The sequence below is a fragment of the Onychostoma macrolepis genome, chromosome 09 (genome assembly GCF_012432095.1).
Source record: "Onychostoma macrolepis isolate SWU-2019 chromosome 09, ASM1243209v1, whole genome shotgun sequence".
Taxonomy (NCBI): domain Eukaryota; kingdom Metazoa; phylum Chordata; class Actinopteri; order Cypriniformes; family Cyprinidae; genus Onychostoma; species Onychostoma macrolepis.
The window spans coordinates 28,846,012-28,864,567 of NC_081163.1; the positions used below are offsets into that span (position 1 = coordinate 28,846,012).

The 18,556-nt window shown below is 36.7% G+C and overlaps 1 protein-coding gene across 3 annotated transcripts in view; it reads left to right on the plus strand.

Moving 5' to 3' along the window:
- The window catches only part of epha3 (eph receptor A3), a 180,322-nt gene that overhangs the window by 120,264 nt on the left and 41,502 nt on the right, over positions 1–18,556 (plus strand). For all 3 annotated transcript variants that reach the window (XM_058786651.1, XM_058786649.1, XM_058786648.1), the window contains exons 5-6: positions 2,169–2,504; positions 12,609–12,733. In XM_058786651.1, coding sequence (XP_058642634.1) covers positions 2,169–2,504; positions 12,609–12,733 — 461 coding nt within the window. The remainder of the gene's footprint in view (positions 1–2,168; positions 2,505–12,608; positions 12,734–18,556) is intronic.

Below are 18,556 nucleotides of genomic sequence, written 5' to 3' on the forward strand. Positions count from 1 at the left end.
TCACATCCTCCCGCTTACAGGCCAGCGAGTCTGTTAACATTACCTGCTCACTCTGATTTCTATTATATGTCAAGATCAAAAGACGCTATGCTCTGGCAAAGATGTTACCTAGTGACATTTAACGACTTTTTCCTCCATCCTATAAAAAGAGACTTTGGTTTATACCATTGCCACTGCAGACTGAGGCACATTAATGCATTTTTTATCTGTGCTGACACAGACAACCACCTTTTTATGATACTCATTTTTTATATAAAGGAAAGATCAAGGTGTTGTAAAACAGAAAATCCAGTTTACGTTAAAATAAAAAGAAAGGTTGTTCAGCCAAATATGAAAATCATCACCTCCATGTAATCTCAAACTCGTATTGTTTTCTTTCTTCCATGAAAGTCCATAAGAAGAAAGTCCACTGCAGTTTGTTTTTATTTAGTTAGTTAGTTAGTTAGTTAGTTAGTTAGTTTTGTCATAAACACAGCATAAAAGTTTGAGAAGTGCTGGTACATAATATAAATGGTTATGTGCTGTATGTCTTCTGAAGTCATACAATTGTTACATGTGAGGACCAGACCGATGTCTAAGACTTTCAGTGAAAGTCTTTCAGTCAACCCCTCTGCAAGAGCTGGGAAATGTGATTAAAAAAAATTAATTTTGAGTGAATTATTCCTCAAGGATTGTTGCTCTTCTTTCTATAAGTGTTTTTGAAAAGGCCAGTGTGGTGAATCCTGTATTTGACCTTGAAGCTAAACGTCTGATTTATCGTCATGTCAGAATCAAGGGAAAGCAACAGGGAGTGTTCTGGAATGTTCCAGAGCGAATTTGTGGAGGAGAATCCTTTGTGTAATGTTCTATTTCTTAATGTAGGATCAAATCCTATCTCTCCCCCACTTTCCTTCGCAGACAAAATGTCTGTCAAAATGGTTCTCAGATTCTCAGAAACCATTTGTAACCTCTGGGCCTTTAGCGTGTGAATTCACGTCAAACCAACCCTACCCAACCCAACATTGCACTCCTGATTTCTTCATTCACCACTATTTTTAAGCCAGGAATTTAATTTTAGTATAATTATACCCAGAGGTCAGATATTAAATTCACAAAATACTCCAAAATTATTTACTGACTTTGAACTGGTGTCTATCTCCTTACTCTGATCTTACTCTAATCTGAGATTTCACTCGTGTTCATATAAACACAGAAGTCTGTCACTTATTCAAATAACAGCTTGCTGTGCAGGCCTGCTATTCCAATCAACAGAGCACCCTGGCCGCACTTCATACCCTATTTTTTTTTTTACCGGGACAATCTTTTAAAGTTAATATAACAATCCAATGAGGACCCTTCTGAACTCTGGAGTAATTCTATAGGCTTTGCCAACATTTTAACAAGGGGAAGGACATGCCTGCCTAAATTCCGTATCCATCCATAACTGATGACTTTAACGATTAAACCCACACTTTTTAAAGTAAACGTACTTCCCCAGAGGAACATTTTATTGCTCTTTCATAGCTCATGAGATTTAATGGAGTTCTCAGTTGTGTTTCATTTAAGTATAAACTTTGTCCCAGATGTTTCTCCTGTCATCCCTTAGGAAAAACTGAAAAAAGACACAAACGAGACAGTTTCTCGCTGAATCAATGAATAAATCAATAAATTATTTAAAGCTTGGTAGATTCAATGAGAAGTTTGAGTTCATATTGAGACCACTGAATTTTGATTTGAGAAGCATCTAAAAATCTCTGTTTCATCTCCATTTAATCTCATTGCTGTCTACACTCTTAGAAAAAAACAAGGTTCCAAAATGGGTTTTGGCAGAAGAATCATTTTGGGTTCCCCAAAGAACCTTAACTTTTTAACTATTTGTTCATCATGTGAACAATATTTTAATAATCTAAAGAACTGAGGTCGACCATAAAGAACCTTTTTGTGGTTTTGTGAATGTTAAAGGTTCTTCATGGAACCATCAGTTCCAATAAAGAACTTTTATTTTAAAGAGTGTAGAAGAAACGGTAGAAGAAAAGATGGATTTCCTGGGTCAATATTGGTTCACCTTGTCAGTGTTGAATATGCATGTCGGTACAGCTGAAATGGATTTCCATCATGTTGTACTATATTTTTATAGCTTGATTTAAAAATTATGAATAAATATTATATCACATATCTTCTTTCCTCAGGACCTCCATCTGCCCCACGCAATGTGATCTCTGCCATTAATGAGACGTCAGTGATTCTAGACTGGACCTGGCCGGCTGACAGCGGAGGCAGGAAGGACATGACATTTAACGTGGTCTGTAAGCGTTGCTGGCTGGGTCCCAGGCAGTGTGAACCCTGTCGAGGGGCCGTGCGCTTCCTGCCCCGTGCCACCGGCCTCACTAACACAACAGTAACCGTGGTGGACCTCCTGGCACACACCAACTACACCTTTGAGATCGAGGCCCAAAATGGAGTGTCCTCCCTGGCCCCCACGGTCCGCCAGTATGCTGCGGTCACCATCACTACCAACCAAGCAGGTGAGACTCCCATCTCAAAATATTCTATTGTTAGAGAAAAATTTCAGCACCCTTTCCAAAAAAATTAAAAATAAAAAATGAGAAAAAAGGTCATAATTTACTCAAGATTTGAAACACCTATGATGTTCTTTCAGCCATGAAACAAAAAAGGTGAATTTTTGAAGAATATCCTGAATCTTTTTTTCTTAAAATTAACTTGACTGGAACTGTCAAGCTTTAAATTTATGAAAAAAGCCCTAAATGTATTATAAAAGAGGTCCATATGATTCAAGCACTGTATTCGAAGTCATACAAAGGTTTGTGTGAGAAAAGGAATGAAATAAATCAGAATAAAAAATCAGAACTAATGGTGTTTATGTCATATGGCTTCAATACGTCGTTGCATCAGTACTTTGTCATTTTATATATATAGCCATCTTAGGCTCAGTGCATTTGTGAAAACCTACCTATACAAACAATTCACTGGGTTTTTTTTCCATTACAGGCTGTAAATACCAACTACTTTTGTTCCTTTTTACACATATTATGATTACAGGGGCAGATCAATGTATTTATTATCAATTAAAAAATACCTACACTGCCACTCAAAAGATTGGGATCAGTAAGATTTTTCATGTTTTTAAGGGAGTCTCTTCTGCTCATCAAGGCTGTATTTATTTGATCAAAAATACAGAAAAAAAACAGTAATATTGTGAAATCTTATTTCAATTTCTAATATTGGTTTCCTATTTTAATATACTTTAAAATAGAATTTATTTCTGTGACGCAGCGCTGAATTTTCAGCATCATTACTCCAGTCTTCAGTGTCACATGATCCTTCAGAAATCATTCTAATATGCTGATTTATTATGAATGTTGAAACTGTTGTGCTGCTTCATATTGTTTTTTGGAACATGTGATACTTGTTTCTTTGATTCTTTGATGAATACAAAGTTAAAAAGAGCAGCATTTGTTCAAAATAGAAATACACTATGACTTTTTTTTAATTAATTTAACACATCCCTCCTGAATAAAATAATTAATTTCTTTAAAAAAAAAAAAAAAGAAAGAAAGAAAAATGTACTGACCCAAAACTTTTGAATAGCATTGTATATTGTAACGCAAAATTTCTTTTTTAAATAAATGCTGTTCTTTTTAACTTTTTATTAATCAGAGAATTCTAAAAAAAAATATCACAGGTCCCAAAAAAAATATGAAGCAACCTAACGGTTTCCAACATTGATTATAAATCAGAAGGATCATGTGACACTGAAGACTGGAGTAATGATGCTGAAAATTCAGCTTTGATCACAGAAATACATTATATTTTAAAGTATATTAAAATAGAAAACTGTGAGCAAAAGAAACTTTAAACATTAAAAATCTTACTGATCTCAAACTTTTGAGCAGCAGTGTATATGTTTGTGTCACATAACCAGCTCCATATGTATGGCTTTTCTGATGTAGTAAACTTGCTTGGTAGCACACCTTGTACAGCATTGCTTTTGATACCTGTGAAACAGGAGTCACAATGAAATAGTTTAAAGTCTTGTAAAAGTAAGCTAAAATGCTGTGCTTGCTTCAGAAAATGTGTTTTTGTCTCACATTTGCTTTTGTTAACACTATGAGTTAGGTTTAGGGTCGGTGGTACATTTTTTTTAAAATGCGATAGACAGAGCATTAACCTTTTAACTCCACTCACCAGATATTTCATTTCCAAACTGCCATAACATGTACAACTAATGAAATAAAACGTTGCTAGGTTCATGTTCATTTCTTTAGGATAAAACTGAACACACTCTTAGCGTCACTCACTGGACATTTCACTTTGAAAGAGTTGCAAAACGAAGAAGCAGCCTAATATCATTTTGCATAAATGTTGCCACAGGCACATTTTTCCAAGTGATGTTTTATTAACAAATTTTGGGAGGAGCATGCGCAGATAATTAACACAGCCAATTCATCACCAGCAATCACACCATCTATCCAATCAGCTCGAGAGAGAGAACCCCTATAAATAATCAAAGCAGTCTTACCTCCATCAGTTCTAGTCTTTCAGCATCCCTCCACCACCCCGACTCCTCACCTTCAGCCCGTTCCTACCCCAGCACAGGGGGGAACGCTCTGGGTCCAGGCTAAATGCAGAGCTCGGACCCCTCTCCCTGGACAGGGGGAGTACCCTGGGCTCGGTAGTAAGTACCGAGTTCGGAGCCCTCTCCCTGGACAGGGGGAGTACCCTGGGCTCGGTAGTAAGTACCGAGTTCGGAGCCCTCTCCCTGGACAGCACGCCAAATACGCATAACCTTTACTCAGTTTATTATATGTAAGTGTGAACTCATGAATGAGCCTGGGTTGTATATAGCATGGAATATTGGAATATAGCACACATCTTAACATTTCTGATCCTTTTATTGTGCTCTTTTTGCTATTTTGTGACATGACAGACCCATTCCCCCATTCATTATGAAATAGACCAGCCAGGATTTTCTTCAGATAATCACCTTTTGTGTTCCACGGCAGAAAGAACATCATAGAGGTTCAGAACAATGTGTGAACTATCCATTTAATTCTCCCTGGTCTTCTAATGGGACCTTGACACAATATTCCCAAAAATGACACTTCATTCAAAGCCACGTCTTTACAGAAAAATTGTCATCAAAGATTTCCATTGATTGAGAGAAATGTTTTAAGGGTCCCCTGAGATGGTTTGAGACGTATTCACAAGGACAATTCAATTTCCTCTCAGCAATGTGCAACAAAGCTCAACATTCCAATTGTAAGGAAGAAAAGAACCGTTTAATGCCTCCGCAAGCTTATTGCTCATCCCGCGCTATCACAGCTGTCTGTGCACATATCATTCTGCAGGTGCTGGCCTCTAGTATGGCTGACTGAAGGTCACGACTCCTCAGGTTACTAAAGCAGAGGGATGCTGAACGGCAGGCCATCTGCCTCTCATTCCATGTGGGCTTCCTTTGTGAAGACTCGTGTTTCTGTTCTCTAGCCCTGTGGGGCTCAGGCCTCTGTCAGTTCAGTGCCGGCTGTGGAGTGATAGGTACAGGTCCTGTCGGGTGATTTAAAGTAGGCTTTGGTCCACAGATTACAGGCTTTGGGGTCTGGTGTCATGAAATAGTAGGCAAAGACTACTTGGACTACTAGAGGTTCAAAGGCTAGGGATTGATAGTTTTGCACCCTTTTACCACAGGGAGCAGTTGACTTTGCCTAAGACCTCATAAAATCCTTACTGTCATTGTGAGAGGACTGCATTTTCACTCAGCAGATCTTTCATCTTCTGTCGTAGAACAGATGCTGATTTATCTGTGAAGAAAGGCATCTTCTTTCAGAATGATACAGTGCTACAGGCTCTATGTTGTCTTCCTTGTCTGAGTCACTCAACATTCATGTTTTCAACAATATTTGCATTATTTGTGGGTCATCCCTGTTAACTTTTGAAAATGAATAATGTATGCTTGTTATAATTTAAAGTATTTTTTATATATATAAAAGACTATTCCAGACATTCATTAAATCCTATTAAATGTTAATAATTAAAGAAATGAGCAATGACTAACTAAATTAATAAAATGAATACTTTTATTCAGCAATGGCACTTAAATTGATCATAAGAGACAGTAAAGACTATTTCCATTTCAAATCAATTCTGTCTGTTGAACTCTCTATTCAAAAAGAATCACTGTTTCCACAAAAAATATAAAGCAACTCAACATTTTTTTTTCTTGAGCACCAAATCAGCATATTAGAATGATTTATGAGGGATCATGTGATATTGAAGACTGGAGTGATGAAGCTGAAAATTCAGCTTTGCATCATAGGAATAAATTACATTTTAAAATATATTCAAATAGAAACCATTTATTTTGAATCATAATATTTCACAATATTACTGTTTATAATGTATTTTGATCAAATAAATGCAGCCTTGGTGAGTATGTGTCTCCTTTCAAAATGTATTTCTAAAAATGTTTAATAATAGTGTGTATTGCTTACTTATTGTTATTAAATTCAGATTAAAATTATTTTTAGTTACAAAAGATTAACATTAAAAAGTGATATTGAGGAAACAGGAAAAATTTAAGAAATTATTATAAATAAAAACAGTATTCCTAAAAAAAGAAACATTTTAATTAGAGAAGGGAAAAAAATGAACCAATAATTACTGAAATATTAATTATTAATTTATTAACATTAAAGCTGCAGTCCGTAAATTCTGGCACTCTAGCGGTTAATAAACAGAACTGAGCTACTCCGCAGTGGTACCTACCTGAACCAGTCTAAAATAGTCTGAATATAAACACTTATTATAGGTATACCGTAGTGATTCAGGATGAGCCAAAAGCACAGTTTGGAAAATGGATTCATGGTATACTCACATATTGTATACATTTTGCAAATTTTAAACACAAAAAAGTGTAGACTGCAGCTTTAATAAATATTTTCATTAGTATTGTTTTTTTGTTGTTGTTGTTGTTTTTCAGAATTTACTACATTCATTTAAAAGTTTTAAAAAAATAAATAAAAAAAAGTTAAAAGTTAATAATTTCCAATATACTAAGACATATAGATGGGGTTAAAAATGTATCACATTGTTAGAATGACCCTGGCTATAAGTACCAGAGTTTGTTGTGGGTTTAAGTGGTTTTTTAGTGTTGATAGGTCACTCTATTAAAGGTGTTTTGGTCAGACAAGGATACCTTGAGGGGACAGATTTGTGGCCCCTCGGACTGATGGGCAGTAAATATGGATTTAACGCTTCTCTTCTCTAGTCCTTCACTGAAGTCTCAGAGTAACATTTTAACAAACCTTAAATACATGATTTTTACTTTTTTATTTTAGAATATTGAGGCCATTTGTTTTTAATTATTGTCTGTTGATTTCTATGGCCTTATTACCCTCTAACAATTTATTAATCCCATTAGACATGCACACTCCCACTCACAATTCTTACTTGCTTTCAAAGCACACAGTACAAAGAAGCATACTTTGGCTAAAGCGCTCCAGTTTATTGCACTGCAATGGTATTCATTTCCTCGCACAGAGACAGCACTACACCCTCATTTTCTGTCTTTTCGATTGAGTTTTTCAGTTCAGGCTGTTTCAGAAACCAAAACCAGGAAGATCGTGACCCCTTTCTCTGTTCTTCTCTACTCTTGCTCTTAGACAAATAATCCAGCTTCCTTTACTGTCCTATAAAACACAGTCAGAACAAGGAGATGGATGTGTGAACGGCCAATCTAGTGAGTCGGGCCTGCAGAGAGCACATTTACGAGGAGCACCGAGGGTTGTCAGCGCAGCCCAATCCATCTAAACAGAGCCAGCATGTGCTCCGCAGCCCAAGGGAGACAGCACATGCAAGCTGCCCTCCATGTAAGAATGCTGCTCTCTGCTTGGCTCTCAACCTCATCAGAGCTGTAAAACGTTTGTGTTGAGACCTGACGATTCTGCCATTAAAACGGGCTGATTCACCCGACCTGGCAGTCGTGCCGGGGCAGGGCAGAGATTTTCAGCAAAGCCAACAAAGCTGGAATAGCATGTGGCCTAACTTTCAGTAATTCCAAGTCTCATACTGCTGTGCCGGGATGTGCAAAATTAACTTTTTGGCACAACTGGCAATGATGAGTGAATTGAAAAAAAGTACCATGTCTTTTATATTTCTTAACAGCTGAGAAATATCATTTGCACTGTATTTTTTCTAATGATTTTACTATGACTTGTTAAGCTCTAAATTGCAAGATCATGAATTATAGGGGCCAATCTCTATCTCACAGTCACAAAATTAAAGGTGATTTTGTGTCATGGTTTTTATTATTATTATTATTATTATTATTAATGTGAGGAATATTCCCAATTCACTAATGTGCAAAAGTTTGGGGTCAGTACATTTTTTTTTTTTTTTTTTTATATATATATATATATATATATATATATATATATATATAAGAATAATACTATTATACAGAAATTACATTAAATTATTCAACAGTGACAGTAAATGTCTTAATTTCTGAATAATAGTGTTTATTTAAAATTTAAATGCTGTTTATTTAAACCAGAATTCTAAAAATAAAAAAAGTATCACATTTTCCACAAAAATATTAGCCAACTGTTTTTTTTTTTTGTTGTTGTTGTTGTTGTTTTGTTTTGTTTTGTTTTGTTTTGTTGTTGCTTGTTTAGTTTTTTTTTTTAAAAACAGCAAATCATCATTAGAATGATTTCTGAAGGATAATGTGACTGGAGTAATGATAATAGAAATAAATAACATTTTAAAGTATATATTCAAATAGAAAACAACTATTTTAAAGTGTAATAATATTTAACAATTTTACTGTTTTATTGTATTTGTATTTGTTTGATCAAATTAAAGCAGCCATGGTGAGCAAAAGTGACATTAAAATGTAAAAAAAAAAAAATATCTTCAACAATATAAACGGTAGTGTATGCTGCAGTATCAAATAATATCAAAAAAGGAATTGCTCTTTAGAATCGCTCACATTACATCAGTTAGGGTCAGATATCATTCTTATAATTGGATTTAAACCATGAAATGTTGCAGTTCCTTATAATGTTACCAGTCAACAGCCGAAGCCAATTTTGACTTGCGTTTGGCACTTGCCAACTGTTAATTTTGGCCCCTGATCTGCGTGGAAGTGTTTAGCTGGATCATGGCATTACAGAAGGTTTTCCATGACTCATTCATGCATTCTTGAAAATACGTTGTTGCGGTTTGCCTCTTCTGTTTGGTGTGTGGAGTTTTTGGGGGAAAAGGGCAGGGAGAAAGAAGAGGAGGGTCTGAACCCACATTAATGTCATGCCTCTGTCCCACATCCTCAGAGTCATGTGGAGGACATTTTGAGACCATGTTCTGCAGAATGTCATTACCTCGACAGCTCTTCACGAGATCATTAAGTATTACATACATGCAAGTATAATAATTGTCAGCCACACCTATAAACGCAGCACTCTGATTTCACTCCTCTTCTGAGGTTGTGGGTCAAGCAGAACGTAGCAGAACAGTGAGTTCCTTCCCTTCTGCATTTTTCGCAACTGAATATTCTTGCAGTATCCCACATAATTGTGTGGTTCTTTTTGCTGTTGCTTTTTTCTGGAAGGTTTGTGGGAACTTATGATTTCTTTTGGCTTTAAGACAGAGGTGATCTGTTCACAAGGAGAAAGCTGAGAAATATACACAGTTCCAAAACCGAGTGAACATCCTGTTGAAAGATCTGCTGCCACACAATTAGAAAAGGCATGGAGGCCTTGGCTCACAATTGTTTTCAGTAGAGTTTGGCGTTAGCATGTTGCTAAGCTAACAACTCAAACCTGAAATGCATAAAAATAGCAAGTATTGAATAAAACAGTCAAACTCTTGGAACTGTTTTATTAATAATTAGCCATACTGCATAGATTATGATCAACATTTCTTCCACTTTGTCCGCCATTTTAGTTTTTTTTACCTCAGCTTTTCTCTCAAATTGTCGCTAAGTTTGTGATTTGCTTCTCTGTGAAGGATACGTACAATGCTTTATTAGAAGTTGATCAAAAGGATCAAAGTTCGAAATTTTTGCACGTTAAAAAATAAATACGACCTTATGTTGTGTCAATCACGTTTACACACTGCCTCCGAAACTTTCATCCGTCATAAAAAAATCGGATCAGGTTTGATTTTCTGCGTTTTCGCATATGTAGCATGCATTTGATAGGAAAGAAAAAAACGGAAAAACACACGCAAAAATTTTGGACTGCAATGACCTTAATCATTACCTTTTGGATCCTTAACATTTAGGCTGTATCCGAAATTGCTCCCCTATATACCTTCACTCACTATTCCCTACATTACTCCACTAATACAGTCCACTGAAGGAGTGAGTGACAACCAGTGAGCAAATTCAGACAACAAGGACACAAGAAGTGCTGCGTACACCATTTTCTGGCAAGACTGTGGAATTTATTCATTGGTTAATAATACTTATAATTAATAATAAACCTCCTAATTGAGGTGCATTATGGGATTGAATTTGTCCCCTCAAATAGTGCACTATATAAGGGTATAGGGGTGATTTTGGACCAGGGATGTTAGTATAAACTAAAATTAAAACCATAAATAGCATTTTTGTTACTTTTAATTATTTTGTTAGTTATAATTATTTTATTTCAGCTATCTGCCAAGGCAAGATTTCTCATTTCTCATTTAGTTTGACTTGAAGTGCTAAAATAACTAAAGCTAAATAAACTAAAATGAATCAATAAAAATGAATAAAACTGTACAGACTGACTGAATGAATGAATGAATGAATGAAAAATAAAGTGAAAATTATTTTAAAGTGAAAAAAGGGACAAAAAACAACAACAGTTTAAATAAAAAGCAAGTGAAAACAAAATTTAAAAATAAAATTGAAATTAAATATATATATATATTATCAAAAACTATTAGGACACATCCCAATAGTGTACCTATGATGCCATAAAATGCTCCCTAATAAGGCTGCTCACTTGGTTTCAGAAAAATAATCATTATCTCTCACTTTGCTCTTTGCTGTAACATTCTTTCAGAAGGTTTATAGAAACCAGTGCTTTTTATTTGATTTTAAGACAAAGTTGATCTGTTCACGCTGTGAACACTGAGAAAGATACACAGTGTCAAATGAGCCTGCTGCCCAGACATTATAAATCATAGCTTCCATAAACTGCGGCCACTATAAAACTTCAATAATTCCTCCCCTATCAGAGTGCCTTAGGGAAGGGGCTTGTGCAGCGGGGCTGCAAACTGAAACAGACTGAGCCCATCTGGATTCATTAACAAAGAGAAATAGACGAAAAGAAAAAATGAAAGGGTTCCAGGGGAAAAGAAGCATTTCAAGACTGTATAATCACAATCAAGGAAAGCTTGAACATTTGAAAGAACAACATGTTTTTTCCTGTGGTCTAATAAAATTAAAACACAGGCAAGTCAGATGCCTCCATGGCCTCATTGCTGCCTCGCAATTACAGAGCTGTAAAGTTGAAAAAGAACATGAGCACCAGGCAGGAGGAGAGCAGGACCGGCTCTGACTTGAATTACAGTCACAGATTGTGACCATGTGAAGGGCCAGAGCAGAGGGAGACTTTGAGCTGCCCGTAGCACACTTAGAGATGTGCAAAACTGCATATTTTTCAAAATAGTTCACTAGTTGGAGGTTTATGCAAATGACTAGATTGCTAATCTCAAGGATGCCCTGAATGATTATGCTGGTTCACCGAACCTTGATCAAATGGCGCTGTTCATATGAAAAACATAGAATAGAATAGAATAGAATAGAATAGAATAGAATAGAATAGAATAGAATAGAATAGAATAGAAATACATTGATTTTATACTTCTGTTCAGTAAGGTCATGAAAAAGGAGAGTAAAGACATTTAGAATGATACAAAATATTTTATGTTATTTATTTTTATTTAATTATTTATTTTTAACAGTTAATAATAATAAGAAATATGTTTCTTGAGCAGCAAATCAGATATTCGGCTTTGCATCACAGGACTAAATTATATATTTTTAAAAATATTCAAATAGACAGCACTTATTTTAAATAGTAATAATATTTCACAGTATATTGGTTGCTGTATTTTGATCAAATAAATGCAGACCTGCTAAGAGATTTCTTTCAAAAACATTTTAAAAATCTTACCAACTTCAATTATTTTGACAAGTGTTATACCTGCTTTCATTATTTAGAAATTGGGTTACTTGTGAATGGATTACTTCATAATTGAGGGTCCTTGGCATCAAAAAACCCTGAATTAATGAGCCATGCTTTATACATAGAGGTATTGACTTGACATGAAAGTGGCAACTGTTTGCATGAACCATCCGTTGCCTGATTGCATCAATTTGTCTTTCAGTCCCAACTTTCCCAACTTTGAAACCGGCCCCCGGTGGAGAGCAAACTCAATTAGGTCAACAGGAACCAGTTCACAGGATGCAAATCGTTGAATGAAAATGTCAGCTGAACTTCCTGTGACCTTAGGCTTTATGTGCTTGTAATACCATCACAGCCAGAGTGGAAACAGCTAATCTGCTTTTTTTCATTTTGTGTCTCTCTCTCTCTCTCTCTCTCTCTCTCTCTGCGCAGCTCCATCTGCAGTGACTGTCATCAGGAAGGACCGAACATCCAGAAACAGCATCTCACTGTCATGGATGGAGCCAGAGAGACCCAATGGGATCATTTTGGATTACGAGGTCAAATATTATGAGAAGGTGGGGGCAGTTTAATTTTGATTCGCTGTGGGCATTCACTGCATTAACATTTTCATTTGAAGTCATCATTTTTATTTGGCATCATTAGGAATCTTGGTCCAGAGTGCACATCTATATACCTGCGAGCATTTCAAGTCATTAGTCGATGTAGCTTAATTTGATTGTTGGAGGTGAAACAGATTTCTGTTCGTCTGTGTAGGTAGTGCACGAGCAGTTTAGAGGAAACATTGCTTAGTACTCACTGACCAGGTCAGTTCATTTTAAGCCTTCTTAACAATCTGTGAAAGTGTCAGATGATCTCGGCTTTGGTCTTGTAACACTGGAGGCACTGATCTAAACACCACCTGCCCATTAAAGCTTGCAGGCTACAAGCCCATGCTCGCCCATCTAAAAAAACTCCTCACGATCTCTCCTCTCCAGTCACGACCCAGTACGGTCGGCCCCTCGGCTGCTTTCCTACAGATGCCGTATGATTAATGAGCCGTATAGGGACTGGTTCTTGATTGAGGGTCAGTATTGTTGTGCCACATCGGCACTGCTCTTTTAGGGTCAGTTTTCAGAGGGCTCTTTCATGCTGTCAGATCCTGTGATGTCTTCTGCTCTAGGTGAAGTGGGTAACGTCTCCCTCGCTCTGAAGCAAGCACGACTCTGGGTTTGGAACTTAACTGGGCCCTGACATTGTGGGAGTCTCCTCTCCCAAACTGGCAGGGGATCTGAGGGTGTGAAAGAAAGCCCTAGAACAGTCTCCAGTGGCAACCGTCCAGAATTCTCCCCGCAGCAAAAACATTCCGTAGCTTTAGTGGGTAAATGGCTTGACTGTATGACCACACAGAGACGCGCATATTGAAATTGTAGACAGGATTCGGTTGTCTCCGAGACATGGTTCATCTTCATCATGACAAAAAGGTCTTAAGTTCAAAACTGAAAGCTCATGCCAATGTTTTAGACCAGCAGCTTATTTCATCCTGTACTTTTCACTCTCCAAATACTAGGGCTGAGTGATACTGCTTAAAAAGATAGATAGATAATATATAGACAGACAGACAGATAGACAGATAGATAGATAGATAGATAGATAGATAGATAGATAGATAGATAGATAGATAGATAGATAGATAGATAGATAGATAGATAGATAGATAGATAGATAGATAGATAGATAGATAGATAGATAGATAGATTAAAACAAACAGTTAAAACTGATTCACACAAGCTATCAACATGCTCTTTCTAAAACTTAACGGACAAAAAATAATAAGAATCATTTTAATTTTATATTGCAGCAAAATAATTGCTGAATACACTATTGTTCAAAAGTTTGGGGTTGGTAAAAAGTTCAAAGTCACTTTGGTGTCACTTTTGATCAATTTCATGCATTCTCACTGAATAAAAGTATTTTGAAAATCTTACTGACCACAAAACTTTAAACGGTACTATATTGTGAATATTTAATATCATCCAGATGAGTTATCTTACTTTCCAAACATGGTTTAATACCACCATTAATTGTGCCTCATATTTATCATATGAAGATTAGCACTGAACACAAAAACAGCTGTTATATAACCTAAGCTTCTGCAGAATGAGCTAATAAGTTAACCATAGAGTCACTGTAAAAAGTTAAGCCTAAATGTTTCACCTGAATTGTTCTTGAACTGGCAAATTTTATGAGTTGACCTTTTGAGGATAGCAGCTCAACTCTCTTGAGCCGAGTTACACTCAGAATGTGTTCAACATTTACATTCAGTCCAAATATGCTGATAGCACTTTTCCATCTGCTGGCGAAAAAAGAGATTTGTTGGACAGAGGACCTTTGTGATGCGTCTTTCTGTGAGATCAGTGAGGCCCAAATCTCCGCCAGTGGAAATGCTTTCGCTTGGCCATAATCCCCTTATTTGCAAGCAAAAGGCAGCTCATCGCGGGCTATTTTCACCGTCTGGCACAGGTACACTCGGGGGCTCCTGAAATCCACCATGTCTCATTTGACCCTGGGTGGCACAGTGTTCCCCGTTCACAATGAAATCTAGTCCGTCTCTCCATTGATTCCTGTTAATTACACAACCTTGTGAGGCACTGCTTCATCAGGCATAGCTGGAGTCGCCCAAATCCTACACAAGCGGTGCTGCCATGTGGAAAAGCCAGGGACACCCTCGGTAAGACCCTCTGTGCCCCTTGATCTAGGTTGGCAGAGGATAACAAGCCACCTTCACCCTCACAAAACACACACACACACACACACAGAGAGAAGGAAAGGAGGCCCCAAATCTTCTTACTGGATTCACTGACACACTGGCCGCAGACTTGAACATATAAACCTCATAAAAGAGAGCCAGATCCGCTAAGTGACTTTTCAAAGAAAATGTGGCATCAACAGGCCGAGTTCAAAAACACCATGATGTTTACACTGCATAATGTTGTATAGCACAAAATCAAACAAACTGAGCTTAATGGATTCCCAAAAGGGCATCGAGATGCACGGTAACCCGAGTGATGCGGCTCCTGTGAGAAAGCGTCATCCAATCCGGAGGTCCAAGAGATCCATGTTGCTTCGCTTAAAGTAAATCTCTTTTTGATTATACGCCAGAGGGAATGCTCTGCTCTTTGTGTGTATATATCAAATTAACAATGCTATGAAAGAGGAAAGGGCCTTACAATTCATGCATCTCTAAATACTTGAGCACTCTGGTTCATGTTTCCCTGACGTTACAGCATCCCGATCGCGCTCGTCTTTTTGGCAACACTCTAAAATTGGCGTTATTGATGGATAGAGCTTTTAATGTTCTGGAAAACAGTGCACATTTGTGATGATTTTGTCCGTTTATCGTATTGATCTCGGAGCGTATTCGAGAATGTTTATTTTTCCTCCAGCTTAGATGAATGGAATGCTTTGGAAAAGCCATTTCGTATTTACAGAATTTCTTCTTTAGCGGAGAGGAAGGCTGTAAGCCCAGATTGCAATATTTAGACTGTCAAAGTAGAACATGACAAGCATATTAAATTCCACCAATAGCGCACTTGTCGAAAAGTAACAATTGCACGCCTTGTCAAACCCCAGAGCTGGGAGGTGGCTGAGGCAGACCTAGGACATATGGTAAGCATATAGTTTTTTGTAGCGAAAATTTCGACACACCTGTATATGATTTCCAGCTGATCACATGATGTCATGAGCAGTGAACGGTGACAACCTGTGAAAAGATTTATGACTCGGACAGAGACGCATACAATACGACGTGAGGTATTGGTTTCGTCTTCCGTAGCAGAGCGAATTTATATATTCAAGGCCTCCTCGAACCATAAAACCTGATGCGCTCCATTTGTGGCTTTGCATTCAAAGTCTGGAGGTTTGAAATGGTTTCTGTGCTGCGTTCGGGAAAGGGGTAGAAATGATTGTCGTCGGATCCAGATCAGATGTGATGTTTGCATTAGTCACTGGGTTTCCACTGGAGTCATGTGTACGTTTCTTTCCATGATGGGTTTTGTCAGTCGACGTCCTACCGCATTTATAAAACTGCTAGATATACAGATCTACTGATGAAATCACTTTTTACAAACAGATGCTCACTGCTGACACTTACAGGCTCTTTGGGCACCCCGGAAAAAGCTGTTTTGGATTAGTTTTTCATTTGAAAAGTGCTGTGAGAGGAGCCGAAACACCCTGTTTCCAAAATATTGCTTCCAATTTAGGCTTCTAGGGCTGTATTACAGAAACTTTTGATCTTAATTCTTGACTTAAGATTTTTTAAAAAGTTAATTTACTCAGTGAAATGGCTTTGGTTACTTTATAGATCGGATTCAGAGTTTTAAGTTTCTGTAATACAGCCTGGACATTTTTACAAAACTTCCAAAGCTCAGCCGCATTAACAGATGTAAGGCCCAAAAGACCATCTATGATCTAACGGAAAGCCATGTTTTGCCATCATCGCAGCATGTACTGGCTCTTTGTGAAAGGAGATGTGAATAAAAACCATGCAATGCTGATAAAATATGGCTTTTCATTTATTTTGAATGCTGTAAGTAACATGTTCAGTCTAAACCAGCGGTCTGGTTTTGATTGTATAAGTCTGGTCATTGTCAAATATTATTACTTATGTGGTGAAATGTGTATTTAAGCAGTGAAGACGCATATTGCATGTGCATGTTTGTTGCTTTTATTTTTTGCTTGTATATTCCACATTTTCCACAGGATTTAGCAAATGTCATATCCATGTGAGGTCATATACTCAACATTTGGGTAAACGTCCAACTGATTTGGTTTATTGTTAAAAAAAAAAAAAAACACTATGTATCATATAGTCAAGTCAGTTTATTTATATAGCACTTTTAACAATACAGTGTGTCAAAGCAACTTTCCAATATCAAAATAGGAAAATAGTGCGTCAATAATGTAAAATGACAAGATTAAACACTCAATTTTGATTTGAATATTAGAAGCGTATTAGTGTGTTATGTGTACGCCAGGTTAAAGAGATGGGTCTTCAATCTAGATTTAAACTGACAGAGTGTGTCTGCCTCCCGAACAGGAAAAGGAGTTTTGAGAATGCAGTGGACGTGGAGGAGGGATTAGTATCATAGTAGTATATAGCTATATTATCTAATTAGAATTCTATAATTCCTAATATACCAACATTCTATTAAAATTCATAAAAATGTCTTTAAACACACAAAACACATACACTACACTTCTAAAGTTTGGGATCAGTAAAGATTTTTAAAAATATATTTTTTAAGGAAATATCTTATGCTCACTAAGGCTGCGTTAATTTGATCAAAATACAGTAAAACCTGTAATATTGTAAAATATTACTACAATTTAAAGTAACTGTTTTCTATTTTACATTTTACATTTTCAAATGTAATTTATTCTTGTCATGACAAAGCTGAATTTCAGCTTCATTACTCCAGTCATCAGTGTCACAAAAATCCAAATTCCAAAGAACAGTATTTATTTTAAATATAAATATTTTATAATAATATAAAAGATTTTCCTGTGACTTTTTATCGATTTAATGTCTCCTTGTTGAATAAAAGTGTTTTTCTTTCCGAACTTTTAAAGTTGAATCTGTTTTACAGAGTTCTGTGAGGCTATTTTTCAAGCTTTTCTGAAAATCAGAAAAACAAAAACCAGTGTTTTAGCATTTTGAAAGCCTTGTTTCTTGTGTACTTGCAGTCGCATCAGTGCAGCATTGTTCTAAATGTGGCTGTGATAACATTGCTGTTTTATTTGTTTCTGATTAGTGGATAAGCAAAGGATATTCAAAGAAATCCAGCGTATGTAACTGTACACTGCCTCTCTCATCTAGTGGCGTCTGACAATTATGGTCCATACCAGCGCGCATCAAAAATCCTATTAGCATGTGTATTCTAGACATGAAACCCTATAGAGCTTTAATCTGTTACGTGTTTGCCGACCCTCAAAAAGATGCTCTCAAATCTCATTTGCCATTAATTACTTCAGCGTGGGGAAATTCAATATCTACAGTGTGGACAAGTGAGCTATTCTTAGAGGTCAACGATGGAGCAAAATGCAAATGAACTTTTGAAGGTTTAGCATAACACTAGCCATGGCAGAAGACTGATAAGTTACATGGATGAATGTGCTGGATAATACCGGCAAATGAGTGATCCCTCTGTTTGTGGGGATGTTTTCCCCCGTTTCTGGACTCCTACAATAAACAACAGAAACCTCGGCTCTCTCTCATTCCACTCCTGCCTCTTTTTCCAGTCAGAGAAACATCTGGAAACAATGGTTTGAAAGCAAAGACGCCTCATAAATCAGTTAGGTTTTTTTGCTTGTAGAGAGGATCAACGTACCACAGAAATCTT